We start from the raw sequence: 14786 nt of genomic DNA, 5'->3' as shown, positions 1-14786 counted from the left end.
CTCAGCAGTTGTGGCGCATGGGTTTGGTTGCTCCGCGGCATGTGGGATCTTCCCAGACCAGGGCTTGAACCCGTGTCCCCTGCATTGGCAGGCAGATTCTTAACCGCTGCGCCACCAGGGAAGTCCCCACATTTAATGTTTTTGATGTTATATTTCACATCTTGTTGTTTTGTATATCCCTTAACTACTTGTAGATATAGATGGTTTTACTACTTTTTTTTTTTTTTGGTATGCGGGCCTCTCACTGTTTTGGCTTCTTCCATTACGGAGCACAGGCTCCGGACGCGCAGGCTCAGCGGCCATGGCTCATGGGCCCAGCCGCTCTGCGGCATGTGGGATCTTCCCGGACCGGGGCACGAACCCGCGTCTCCCGCATCGGCAGGCAGACTCTCAACCACTGCGCCACCAGGGAAGCCCGGTTTTACTACTTTTGTCCTTTAACCTTCCTACGAGCTACATAAGTGATTGATCTATTACCTTTACTGTATGTTTGCCTTTACTAGTGAGATTTTTCTTTTCATAATTTTGATATTTCTAGCTGTGGCCTTTTCTTTCCTGTTTAGAGAAGTCCCTTGAACATTTCTCTTAAAGCTGGTTTAATGGTGCTAAATTTTTTAGCTTTTGTTTGTAAAACTTTTTGTCTCTGCTTCAAATCTGAATGATAACCTCGTCGGGTAGAGTATTCTTGGTAAGTTTTTTCCTCTTATCCCTTTGAATATATCATGTCACTCCCTTCTGGCCTGCAAAGTGTCTGCTAAAAAGTCAGCTGATAGTCTTATGGGAGTTCCCTAATACCTCACTAGTTGCTTTTCTCTTGCCGCTTTTAAGATTTTCTCTTTAATTTTTGCCATTTTCATTATAATGTGTCTTGGTATAAATCTCTCTGGGATCATCTTGTTTGGGCTTCTCTGTGCTTCCTGGACCTGGATGTCTGTTTCCTTTCCCAGGTCAGGGAAGTTTTCAGTTATTATTTCTTCAGATAGTTTCTCTGCCCCTTTCCCTCTCTCCTCTCCTTCTGGGACCTCTGTAATGTGAGTGTTATTATGCTTGATGTTGTCTCAGAGGTTTCTTAAACTATCCTGCTTTCTTTACAATTCTCTTCTCTATTGAGTTTGGGTGATTTCTACTACTCTCTTTTCCAGATTGCTGATCCATGCCTCTGTATAATCCGATCTACCATTGATTACTTCTAGTGTATTTTAAAATTTCAGTTATTGTATTCTTTAGCTCTGTTTGGTTCTTCTTTATGTTTTGTCTTTGTTGAAGTTCTCGCCGTGTTCCTCCATTCTTCTTCCACATTTGCTGAGCATCCTGACGATCATTACCTTGGACTCTTTATTGGGCAGATTGCTTATCTCCACATTTGTTCTTTTTCTGAAGTTTTTGTCTTGTTCCATTGTTTGGAACATATTCCTCTGTCTCCTCATTTTGCCCAATTATCTGTTTATTTCTATGTGTTAGGTCAGTTGATTATGTTTCCTGATCTTGAAGAAGTGGCCTTTTTTAGGAGACATCCTGTGGGGCCCCACAGCACACTCCCCTCTGGTCACCAGAGTTATATGCTCTAGGTGTGCTCCCTGTGTGGGCTGCATGGTCCCTTATGTTGTGATGAGCTGACTGCTGTAGGTGCACTGGTAGGCAGGGCTGGCCCCTAGTCTGGTTGGCCGTGAGGCTGTGTCTTGTGCAGTGGCTGTGCGCCCACTGGAGGGCAGGCTGACTCTGCAACCCAGGAGGTACATGGGGCTGCTGCTGGCCTCCTGGTTGTTGGGCTGGGGCCCCCCATGGCTGTCTGCACAGCCTAGGGGGTTTGGAAGCCCCCGCTTTCTTAAAACTGGTCAATGGTTTAAAAATATTGGTTGAATTAAAGTTCCTACTAAAAAGCCATACATATTTTAAATTTTTGAATACATTATCTCTTAGTGAAAGGGACTAGAGATAGCATAAACCAGTTACTTGAGTTGACAACAAAAGTGTAAATATGACCATAGTTCCTGTTTGCCAATGGTTATCACCTGTTTACTAATACTAGCCCAAGTTTCATAGCCTACATGTAAGAACTCAACATCATGTTATGTGACATACTCTTATGTAAATGTATTGATTTTCTCCTCTTAAGGAACATTCATTCTAAGAAGTTAGGGAATGGCTTAAATATATATCAATATAAATCAGAAAGACAGAAGTTTATTTATTCAGCAAATACTTATTGATCACTGTGTGCCAGGCACTGATCTGAGCATCAGACATCAATGACCAAAAGTAGACAAAAATATCTGCAGTCTAGTGGGAGAAAGAATGCAGTCATAAAATAAATGATAAACATAATAAATAAGAAATGCATATTGTATACAGGAAATTGATGAAGGCTATGCAAAAAGAAAAAGAAAAGACTGACAACATGATAAGAGGAATCCCAAGGGCAGGAAGAAGAGAAAGAACCATCAAATGAGATTGAGAAGACAGAATCCTGTGAGTGACATAGAGTGTGATGTTCTGGAAACCTAGAGAAGGGAGTTTATCAAAGTAGAGGGAATAATCAGCAGTCAGATGCTTCTAAGTGAGTCAGATCTGAGAACAGGGTGTAGGAGTTAGCAACAGGAAGGTACATTGATGATGTTGACAAGTTTCAGTTAACTTGTGCAGTTTAATTCCTTTTGGTCATGGAAGAATAATGACGAAGAAGAGTTACTGCTAAGCTCTCTTCTTTTTTTTTTTTTTTTTTTTTTTTTTCCGGTACGCGGGCCTCTCACTGTTGTGGCCTCTCCCGTTGCGGAGCACAGGCTCCGGACGCGCAGGCTCAGCGGCCATGGCTCACGGGCCCAGCAGCTCCGTGGCATGTGGGATCTTCCCGGACCGGGGCACGAACCCGTGTCCCCTGCATCAGCAGGCGGACTCTTAACCACTGCGCCACCAGGGAAGCCCTAAGCTCTCTTCTTTTTGTGGTCTTATGACACTAGTGGTAGCTTGATCTTTGGTAAATGTGTAACATCTAGGTTGCCATTCACAGAAAACTTAAGATCCTGCTGGCTATGCTTCAGTATCAACCTGGTCAGAGTGAACAAATGATTGTTAAGATTCCACTGAGAGCAACAGTAGGGAATGAAATTTCTGTTGTAAGAACCCCAAACCCAGCACCTCAGGAGCCAGTCATTTGGTAGTTGGCATTATATATATTCAAGGCTAACTAAGAGAATCTGTGATGTGTGGGCATTATAATCAGCTGACTCCAGGTGGCGTTCCTGGAGGCTGCTATAGAAAGAAAGAAAGTAGCTTAACGAGGAAGGAATTCAACCCTGAGTTTAACTCCATTTGGTCCACTAAGAAAAAGAATACCAAGTCTGGTGGAGAATTTGCCTTCTTTAATTTAATGTGTATTCTAGATTTAGAATACATATGATTAACTTGGGGGAGGGGAGTGATCAGAAACTTAACATTTACATGTTGTCACCCTAGCAAGGGCATATTGAGTAGACAGCATCATCGTGATATGTGGGCTGAGGTGAGTCTGCTCCAGATGAGTTTCTCTCAGAGTTAATTGACAGAAACTACCCACCTTCGAGAATTTTTATTACCTTAGGAATGCTATGCCAAGACTGAAACACAGCTGTGGGTGCTGTGCTGACGCCCACATTGCCAGTGTCAGGAAGGATGTACTTTTTTTTTTTTTTTTTTTTTTTTTTTTAGGATGTACTTTTAAACCTCTAATTTCTCTAATAATGTCTTTAGTGATTTGTGTAGGTTTGGCATTGTGAGGAAGATGCTTCCTGGCTTGGTTTATAACAAGAATTCAGTTTGCAGTCTTAAAATGTGTATTGTCTTAATATGCATGTGGAAGATACTAACAAGTTAGAAAAAAGATCTGACTAAAATACTGTCCTGTCCATCTAACAAAACTTACCCACCCATGATATATGAAAATAAATGAAAATTACATGTTTTATGCTAGAATAATCTATTTATCTATTGGTTCCTGTTTTATACCAAGATGGCAATATATAGTGCTGAAAGAGAGCCAGCTTTCATATTCAATTCCAATCTGACTCCTTTCCTTTTCTCTAATGGAAAAATTGGATTGGACTCATGTCAACCTATAGAGTGGAGGAAGAATAAGCTTTTGTAAATAAATATTTTTAAAGAGGTAAGGAATAGCACTCTTTTTAAATATTTATTTATTTTCGGTACGCGGGCCTCTCACTGTTGTGGCCTCTCCCGTTGCGGAGCACAGGCTCCGGACGCGCAGGCTCAGCGGCCATGGCTCACGGGCCCAGCCGCTCCGCGGCATGTGGTATCTTCCCGGACCAGGACACGAACCTGTATCCCCTGCATCGGCAGGCAGACTCTCAACCACTGCGCCACCAGGGAACCCCGAAATAGTACTCTTTTGCTTGAAATATAAAGCTTCATAACCAGTTGGTAACTATATTATTTTGTAGATGTTATGGCATGTTTCTTTTAATATATAAAATCTGAGGGATCCTTTCCTAACTGGTAGATTCACTGCAAGGATTGATTATATTTATCAAAATAAATATACATTCAGCTTTTAAGTAGACACTAGTACATAAAGCAGAATATCCCTATATTGCTTACAAAAGGAATATATAGAATTTATTTCCATTCTGCTGGTGTATATAAAAACATTTGTTTGGATCTGAAGTGTGTTAATTTTTACCTTTACATTGCCTTTGTCCCATCTTACAAACTCAAAACCTTATTGGAATAGAATCATAGAATTAGAATTTTAAACCTGGAAGAGACTTTAAGAGTTATTTTATTTCAATTTCTTAATTTTTCTATTGAGGAACTAAAATCCAGAGAATTTAAGAGTCTTTTTTCTGGTTACCCAGCTAGAATTAGAACCCAGCTTTCTGACTCCTTATATTTATGCTATAATCTGTCTCCAACAAGTTAGTTGAATAGCAGTTAAATAAGTTGGCAGAAACTTTAGGTCTTGCTTGTGTTTATGTCCAGGCTTCAAAGTGATCCCTCATTATTCTTTATCACTTAAAAAAATTCTTGCAAGCACATTAGGTGAAAGTAATGCTAGGGATTCTCCTATGACTTGGTCCTGTTATGAAATCTAAAGAAATCAATGCTCATCTAGAGCAAAAAACATGAACATACTCAGTACTGAAGTTTTCCTTCTTTGTGCTCCACTAATTATGATAATGATTTGAGTAGTTCCATAATGATTGTCTTAGTCTATTTGGGCTGCTTTAACAAATTACCATAGACTGGAAGGCTTATAAACAACAGAAATTTATTTCTTACATTTCTGGAGGCTGGGAAGTCCAACATCAAAGCCTGGGCAGATTTGGTATCTAGTGAGAGCATGCTTTCTGGCTTATAGATAATTGTCTTATCCTTGTATCCTTACCTGGTAGAAGGGGCAAGGGAGCTCTCATGGGTCTCTTTTTCATAAGGGCACTAATCTCATTCATGAGGGCTCCACCCTCATCACCTAATTACCTCCCGAAGGTTCCACCTCCAAATACCATTACACTGGGGATTAAAATTTTAACATATGAATCTGGGTGGTGGGGGGGACAAACTTTCAGTCTGTAACAATGATTTAACATCCACCTCATCCTTAAATACTGCTCCCAGATATACTCTATGGCTTTTTAAAGGACTAATTTGGGAAAATACTGATTAAAATAAAATAGTATAAACACTGATAAGTACTGAACTGTTCAAGGTCACTAGGGTACAACTGTATTTTTATAATTCAAAATCTTCCACCAGGCATGTTTTGGGTTGTGGTTATTTCTGAAATAGAATTGAGGAGTCGAGACTGACCTACTCAGATAAATAGTCTGAGGATAAAGATGACACTAGCCAATTTGAGCAGCAGGGAAGAAGAGTCAGAACATTTATGAATCTGAGTTTTATTTTGTGTGTCTGAAGAACTATTGTTAGCTTAAAGCAAGACCCTGTGCTTTGTTTATAGAGTTCAGTGTATGAAGTTTAATAGAGCTGGATTTCTGCTTCACGATACATAACATTGAAAAAGTCAGTATCCACAGAAATCCAAATATGCATTCATGTATTCATTGACAAATAGCTTTAATGAAGTGGAATTTTTTTTCTTTTTTTTTTTGTGCTTGTGGGATCCTAATTCCCTGACCAGGGATTGAACCCAGGCCCTCACCTGGGCCCTCGGAAATGAGAGCAAGGAGTCCCAACCACGGGACCACCAGGGAATTCCCATGAAGTGGAATTTTTTTATGTATGTCACTGAACTTAAAAATTAAAACTAACCAGGGAATTCACTGGTGGCGCAGTAGTTAAGAACCGCCTGCCAATGCAGGGGACATGGGTTTGATCCCACATGCCACGGAGCAACTAAGCCCATGCGCCACAACTACTGAGCCTGCGCGCCTAGAGCCCGTGCTCCACAACAAGAGAAGCCACCTCAATGAGAAGCCCATGCACTTCAATGAAGAGTAGCCCCCGCTCACTGCAACTAGAGAAAGCCCGCGTGCAGGAATGAAGACCCAACACAGCCAAAAATTAATTAATTTAAAATAAATAAATAAAATTTAAAACTAACCAGACCCCTAATGATATCTCAACATTGTTCAAAAGGTGTTTATGCATATAGTTCGTATATGACTTAGACATAAACTAAAGATTTTATTTTTATCTATGACTATATAAAGTCTGTACTCGTATTCCCAAAACAAACAAGAAAGTAACAAATTGGTATGTATGAAAACGTATTTCCGTTTGTTTGCAGGATGTGAATTGCTTGAAGATAGGAATGGTAATAAGCACTTATAAATATCTGTTAATATAAGTAAATAGCAAAAGAGTGTTCTTGGACTATATTTGAAGGGCCTTAACAAGATTAATTTGATTTTAAAAGAGCCAGTCCCCCAAAATGACACATACTGCAAAAGTTAAAAAATTTCTAATCATACTCTTCTTCAGCAATGTTCTCAACATAGTAACATTTGTAATCCCAGTTCCCCAGATTGCCTTGATTACTGGCCCTCCTCTGATATTTTCTATGTAATACATTTGCCAAACTTTAAAACTCTAAAACCTGCTATATAGGGATCTTTCAAGTATTGTATGAGAAATGATGAAAGCAAGCAGTTTGCTATGTTATTATCATGTTAGTTTCTCTCGGTAGTTCTCTTAGAAATGACAGGCTTTAATGATAAGCTTTCATTTGAGTTGATCAAATATTCTCTGATGTGACTATGTTTTAAAATATATTTGCAATTCTGATTTTTCAGAAATAATCACTTTCAATCAGAGTCAAAACCATAGGAACTTATTCATGCTAAGTGTTGTAGCTTTTTGACATGTAGGAATAGGTGATGTGGGTGAGGTGTCTAGCTTGATGTTTTATCTCTAGCTATTCATCAGCTAATCCTCCTCCCTACTTCACTGAAAATATTTTCATTCTGTCTGACAAAAAGTAAAAAATTACATTAACTGCGACTAAAAATGTATTGCAGATGACACATTAATGAGACTAATGGTTCTTGCCTTATTCTCTGAAGTTTTCACATTCTTACCTTTGGTGAACGAGATCCAGATAGTTTAATAATTATACAAAAGATATCCTTTCTGGGGGCAACTCTTGGGAACAAGGTTGCAATAAAGGTTTTCAGGTTTTTTTAAACATTAATTTTAAAACAGCAAAGGGACCAAGTAAATGTTATAACTATATACTAAAAGTCCACTTGGGCAAAATATCTGGATGTGTCCAGTTAATCAAAATAAAGCGTGATGAAAGGTAAAGACAGGCAATGCTGACAAAGAGTTTAGGTCTATGAAGGAAGATTTTGACTTATCAAGAAAAATTCAGTTAACTTAGCATGAAAGGAGAAATGGCAATATTGTTTATAAAGCATTTGGATTTCAAAGGATGCCATCAATTTATTTCATAATTGTTAAAGGGTAGTAACTTTCAAAATTCTTTTCATCATAATCAGGATTCAGTATGTACTTAATATATATCTGGAATACTTACCTTTACCTCATGCACCTTATTCTATTTCCTTTTTTTAAAAAAAATGCTCACAGTTCATAAATTGATTTACCCACTAATGGATCATAATCTACAATTTGAAGAATACTGATGAATGATAAACAGAATTTTCTAAGTTTTTAATTTTCCCTTGGGGACTTAGAACATAAACATTTTAATTTTCTCTCTTTCTAAACCACTCACTTTCTTGGTCCCACCTAAACCCTGTTATCACAAAAATTGCACCAGCTCCAAAATCATACACACAGGTATCCTGTTCTCAGACTACAACACTCCATCCTTTTAGGTTATATGCCCAAGTACTACCACTACCACTAAAATTCTTTTTTTTTTTTTAATATTTCTATAGTGTTATTTATTTTATTTTTTGGCTGCGTTGGGTCTTTGTTGCTGCGTGCGGGCTTTCTCTGGTTGCGACGAGTGGGGCCTGCTCTTCGTTGCGGTGCGCAGGCTTCTCATTGCGGTGGCTTCTCTTGTTGGGGAGCACGGGCCCTAGGGCGCGCGGGCTTCAGTAGTTGGGGCTCACAGTCTCTAGAGCGCAGGCTCAGTAGTTGTGGCGCATGGGCTTAGCTGCTCCGCGGCATGTGGGATCTTCCCCGACCAGGGCTTGAATTTGTGTCCCCAGCATTGGCAGGCAGATTCCCAACCACTGCGTCACCAAGGAAGTCCGGCATAAAAGTTTTTAATGTTGATGTAGTTCAGTTTAACTCTTTTTTACTTTTGCTGCTTGTATTTTTGGTGTCATATTTAGGAAAGCCATTGCCTAATCCAAGGTCTTGAGGTTTTACTGCTGTGTTTTCTTTTAAGATTTTTATAGTTTTAGCTCTTATAATTAGGTCCATGATCCATTTTGAGTAAATTTTTGTATGTGGTGTAAGGAAAGACACTAACTTGATTATTTTGTGTGTGGATATCCAGTTGTCCCAGCACCATTTGTAGAAAGTACTATTTTTTCCCCATTGAATTGTCTTGGCGCCCAGTCAGTGATGATTTATTCACATGTTATTAAATTCAGTATCTGATTTTTCCCTTATCTTGTTTGACTTCTCAGTAGTATTGACACAGCTGACCATTCTGTTCTTCAAATATTCTACTCTCTTGGTTCACCTTTCACTTATCTTGCTGTCTTTTCAGTATTTATAGGTTCCTTATCTTCCACCAAGCTTCTCAGGGTTGGGTTTTCAGTTATTATGGCTGTGTAACAAATTAGCACAGAACTTAGTGGCATAAAACAATCATTTATGATGCTCATAGTTTCTTTGGGCCAGGAATTAAGACTGGGCAAAGCAGGGTCAGCTTATCTCTGTTCCAGGATGTCTGGGGCCTCAGGCTGGGACTGGTATCATCTGAAGGCCTTTGCCATTACATGTCAGGCAGTTGATAATAGCCATTGACTGGGAGCCTCAGCTGACACCCACATGAACCTGTCCATGTCCCAGAGGGAGGGGAATGGCAGAGGAAGGGGAGGAAAAGGAGAAAAGGGAGGAAGAGAGAGGAAGAGAGAAGAGAAAGCCAAGGGGAAGTCTTGTAGTCTTTTATGACCAAATTCCAGAAGTCACAGCATCACTCTTGCCACTTTTTTTTTTTTTTCGTCAAAGTCTCATTCACATTCAAAGAAGGGAAAACAGATTCTGCCTCTTCACTTGGAACGGTAAAGTTCTTAAAGAGCATGTAGGACCAGAAATATTGCTGTGACCTTTTTTAGAAAAACAATCTGCCACCGTCTGTTCTGGCCGCACAATTCACATCCTTCCCACATGCAAAAAAGTCACTCACCCTCCCCACAAAGTCTCCCAAAGTTTCATCCCTTAATGGCATCAGGCTCAGGCTTGAGGTTCAGGATCTCAGTGAGGTCAGGTCCAGGTGAGATTCCTTGGGTATAATTTCTTGATGACAGCTCCTTGAATATAGTTCCATTTGATTTGAAAACTTGGGGACTAAAGAGGCATATTATCTACCCCCTTCCCCACTACTACCCAACATACAATGCGTATGTTGGGAAGGTACTTACTATTCCAAAAGGGGGAAAACAGGAGGCACATAGAAGTCACTGGTCCATAGCAGTTCTCTTTTTATGTTTTCTCTATGTGATCTATTCTATTTCCATAGTTTAAAAAAAAATTTTTTTTTTTTTTGGCCACGGTTCGCGGCTTGTGGGATCTTAGTTCCCCCGCCAGGGATGGAACCCATGCCCCCTGCAGTGGCATTGCGGAGTCCTAACCACTGGACTGCCAGGGAATTCCCCTCTATTTCCATAGTTTTAAATACCATCCATACATTCATGACTTCCAAATTTCCTAACATCTCTGAGCTCCACACTAAAATATATAATGAGCCATCTGACACCTTCACAAGGATATCTCACAGATTTTTCCAACTTAACATGGCTAAAATGAATTCTTATTTTCTACTTTACCCTTTTCCTCCACAAATCTGTCTTTTCCTGGTTTCTCCATCTAGGTGAATGATGCCACCATTCACTGAGTTGCTCAGACCAAAACCTTAGGACTCAGGCTCATTCCTTTCTGTCTCTCACCTCTACATACAGTAATCAGCAAGTTCTATATTTTCTTTCTCCAAAATCACTTTTTAAAAAAAATCTCACCTGGATTGCAACAGTCTCCTTATTGGTCACCCTCCTTCATTCTTGCTGCCGTCCAATTTTCTTTGACACAGCAGTCAAAGTAATATTTTAATTAATATGCCTGGTTATGACACTGTCTAGCTCACAATCTTCAGTTACTTCCCCCTGCATTTTGAGTAAAACATCCATGTAACTGGCCTGTTCCTGTTCCTCTGACTTTATTCCTCACTACTTTCCCCCTTACCCACTATACTTTATCTTCTTTGGGCTTCTTCCGGTTCCTCAAACATACCAAGCTTTCAGAAAGGGCCTGTACACATGCTGTTTTCTCTGTCTGGAATATTCTCCCCCAGCTTCCCACTTCCACATAACTGCGTCTTTCTCATCCTTTGAGATATGGCATTCCTGACTATTCTAAGTAGGTACTTCCCTTTAATACTTTCAATCCTATTTGTTTCCTTTATAAAACGTATCGCAATTTTAAGTTATATCCTATCTGTTTACTTATCATCTGTCTCCCTAAGCCTCCCCAGGTCAGGGGCCATATCTGTGTTATTCACCAGTGTATACCCAGTGCCTGGGCGACTGCCTACCATATTATATGCTCTCAACAAATATGTAGTGAATATTGTTTAAAGGTATAATTTTGTTTTGAGACAATGTTAATAATTAATAAGTAATTAGTAATAATTTAAAATGTGATGGTTCCTAATTCTTACTGAAATAGCCTTTTTTTTTCTCTTTTAGTAACTGCCCTTCCTTTTTGGCTGCTGCTTTAGCCAGAGCCACATCAGATGAAGTCCTTCAGAGTGATCTTTCTGCACATTATATTCCAAAGGAAACCGATGGCACAGAGGGGACTGTGGGTAAGTACTTTTCTGCATTATTTGTTTTAAATTTTAAAATCTTCTCCTGTGTAGCGATTCACAGAAAATGTCTACAAAATACTGTATCTAATTATGTTTACCCACTGGTTGATTTTATAGTAGTAGCAAGAGAAAAAAAAGCAAAAAAATTTTTTTCAAACTAATCAATAAAAGTAGGGAAAAGAGGGGAAAATACAGGCATATTTTGAAACCACATGAAGGTAACTGGAGTGAGAGATTATCGTAACAGTATGTTATCATAAATAATACCTAGATAAATGGAGAGGTGACAGTTATGTAATGTGATTTAATTGCCTGGATCATTGTACATCTTTTTTCCAGGTAAATTATGAGGCTTTAATTATTAACGAAGGCATGTTTATTAATGTGTTAGCCTTATACATATTTGACAGACTAAAAAAATACCAATTGTTGTAAAAATTAGGGAATGGCTACTCAAAATTGTTGGGAATTTTAATATTTCACTGTTTGTTCTATTTTAAGCATTTGCCTTTAAACATGGTGCAGAAGGAACAAAGCGTATATTAATGAATCAGGACAGCTGGATTCCAGAGAATGTGAGGCAGATATAAAAATAAACATTCTTATTCTTCCTTTATCTCTCCAGATAATTTTTGACAGAAAACTGGCAAAGAAGGAATTCCTCTGCTTGTTTTTACTGAGAGTAATTGATTCACTTGGAACCAAATTGTTCCAGAGTCAAGTTGGATGGAATTCCTGCTGCAAAGCATTGGTCTTTCCTCTTGTACTGATGCATGAAGTAAAAGCCCTATAATGAAAAGATGAGGGAGATTAAATTCTGCTTCACTGCAGCCAGGGTGATGGCTGACTCAGCTCCAGCTCAGTACAGTGACATTAACGACTGATGAGTAATTTACAGCTGTGAGGGGGTGGACTGCTACTTTGGACAATTTTCTCTTTTTCGCACCCTTTTTAATTTAATTTTATTTTTCCATTTCAAGCAGCAATTATTTATATACTGATGTTCTTACACCACTTCCTGCAGGAGAATACTTAACGTAGCAAGATGGAAGTGTTGCCCTACGTGCCTACTTTGGAAGAATTTTCTGAACCCCCATAAGATAGCGAAAGTGTAATTAAGGATTATTGTTTTGGTGGATATCATTGGTCATTCAGATTTCATATTTTCCCAAGAGACTACCCAGTAATGTCTCCGTGCCACTGCTGTGATTCAGAATGATCTATTATAGTTCCAGACTGTTTGCACGTCCTTCCTCTCTTTAACCCAAATCACTCAGTGTGAACTGCACTGAGGAGAATCTCTACAGGGCGTATTGTGTTTAGCCATACATCAGAATGGGAAATGAGCATACTGAATAAGGCCTGCTGTCATTGTCTTAAAGGCACTGAAGTCCCCACTGAAATGCCCTTTGACTTTTCTCTTAGGTGTTTCCAAAAACAGACTTAAAGAAGAAAAATCCTTACCTTAAAGTTCTTTTTAATGTTTATGTCATCCCTAACAATGTTTGTTAAACAACCTTGCATTTCTGTTGGCAGACATAACTCCTGCCCAGAAAACCTAAAATCAATTTAAAATATACCAATGTAAAAATTAAAAACAAGAAGGTGAAAATGATCACTAATACAGAGGATATTAAAAGAAATTATGAAAACTTTGTGAAAATAAATTTGAAAACCTGGGTATCTTCTAGAAATATACAAGTTAACAAAACTTTACCTAAGAAGAAAGAAATTGAGAAGATTGTCAAAAAGGACAAAAGGCGTAGGTGATTCTACAGGTGAACATTTTCAAACAAGACAGATAATTCCATTGCTTTTTAAAATGAATTATCCAATTGCATAGGGAAAGAAGGAAAATTTGCACAGCATAACACTGCTACCAAAACTTGCCTAAGACAAAACTAAAATAAGGAATGAGAGATAAGTCTTAGTAATCAATGTAAAAAATCTTAAGTGAAATATTTGTATATTGAGTACAACAATTCATTTAATGAGTATTTTATTGAGGGCTTACTATAGCTTAGCACTGTCCTGGGGAAACAGCAGTGAAAAAAACAAAAATATTGGGACATTTATTACATAATTTGTATATTAATAGGTCAAAAGAAAAAAACAGAATAATCTCTAAGGATGCCCAAAGAAGCATTTGATAAACTTCAATATTCATTCCTAATTTTTAAAATACACTTAATAGAGTAGAACTAGATGGATACATCTTGGACACTGTAGGACCAGATTTGGCTCAAACCAAAAACCTAGCAGGTATGCTTAAAGTATATACTAAAGAATTTTTTAGCTGCAAGTGACCGCTGGCTTCAGCAAAACAATTTACTGGCTCCCCTTCAGGTAAGGGCTACACAGCTAGATTCAAGGCTTCACATGATGTCATAAAGACCTGGCATTTCTCCAACCATCAGCTGTACTCTTTTTCATCTTGATTTTATTTTCAGGTTCTGTGGGATGGCAAAATGGCTGCTAGGAGCACCAGATGTTCATCTGCCCAGGTTCAAAACAAGCAGGAAAATAAGAGCGACTTTACTCAGTTGCTCCTACATAAATCACAGGATTCACTGTAATCAGCCCAGCTTAGGTTATTTCCCTTTCCTGAACGAATAACTGTGGCCAGAGGAATGTGGTTCCTAATTGGCTAGACCTGAATAACGTTTTACCCCTAGATGCACATGGACTGAGAGTAGAGAAGGAAATGTTCCTGGTAGAAAGAGGAATGTTTGCTAGGTGGCAAATAACACATGAAAACAAAGTTCTGACTCAGAGTAGCAAATAAATAAAATAACTAGGAATAAATTCAGTAAGAAATAAGAAGGACCTATGTTAAAACTCTATTGAGCAACAAACAAAGGATTTAAATTTATGAAACAGTATAACTTGTTCCCGAATAAGACTTAATATGAAAAAGAAGTCAATTTTTTCCCAAATAACTCTGTAAATTCAATATGATCCCAAACACAATGGCAACACAGTTCCCCCTCAAACTTTGACAAAATAATTAGTTCATCTGGAAGAATAAACATGTCAAACTACCCAAGTGACGTCTTTTAAAGTTAAGAATGATAGGAAAATTAGTTCTCCTCATATTAAAGCACGTTATAAAGTTATAGTAATTTTTAAAGAATGGCGTCATTGTAGAAACAGTTGGAGAGATCAGTGAAGAAGAATTAACAACCAAGAAGCATACAAATATTTTAATATTTTAGTGGTTATTAAAGTTTGCTTATTCATTTATTTAGTCAACATGTTGTGAGCTCCTGCTATCTGCTAGGTACTTACTATGACTGATCCAGGACAATTAAGACACAGTCTCTATCTG

The 14786-nt window shown here is 38.4% G+C and overlaps 2 protein-coding genes across 2 annotated transcripts in view; one reads left to right on the top strand and one right to left on the bottom strand.

Annotated features, from left to right (window-relative positions):
- The window catches only part of PPM1E (protein phosphatase, Mg2+/Mn2+ dependent 1E), a 196518-nt gene that overhangs the window by 159043 nt on the left and 22689 nt on the right, over positions 1–14786 (top strand). The window contains exon 2 of the mRNA XM_059997312.1: positions 11337–11455. Within this exon, the coding sequence (XP_059853295.1) occupies positions 11337–11455 (119 nt within the window). The remainder of the gene's footprint in view (positions 1–11336; positions 11456–14786) is intronic.
- The window catches only part of TRIM37 (tripartite motif containing 37), a 155867-nt gene continuing 152916 nt past the window's right edge, over positions 11836–14786 (bottom strand). Inside the window, exon 25 of the mRNA XM_059997311.1 lies at positions 11836–12245. Coding sequence (XP_059853294.1) covers positions 12176–12245 — 70 coding nt within the window. The 3' untranslated portion in view covers positions 11836–12175. The remainder of the gene's footprint in view (positions 12246–14786) is intronic.

Source organism: Delphinus delphis, chromosome 19, assembly GCF_949987515.2.
Source record: "Delphinus delphis chromosome 19, mDelDel1.2, whole genome shotgun sequence".
NCBI lineage: Eukaryota > Metazoa > Chordata > Mammalia > Artiodactyla > Delphinidae > Delphinus > Delphinus delphis.
This window is presented reverse-complemented; position numbering and strand designations above follow the sequence as displayed.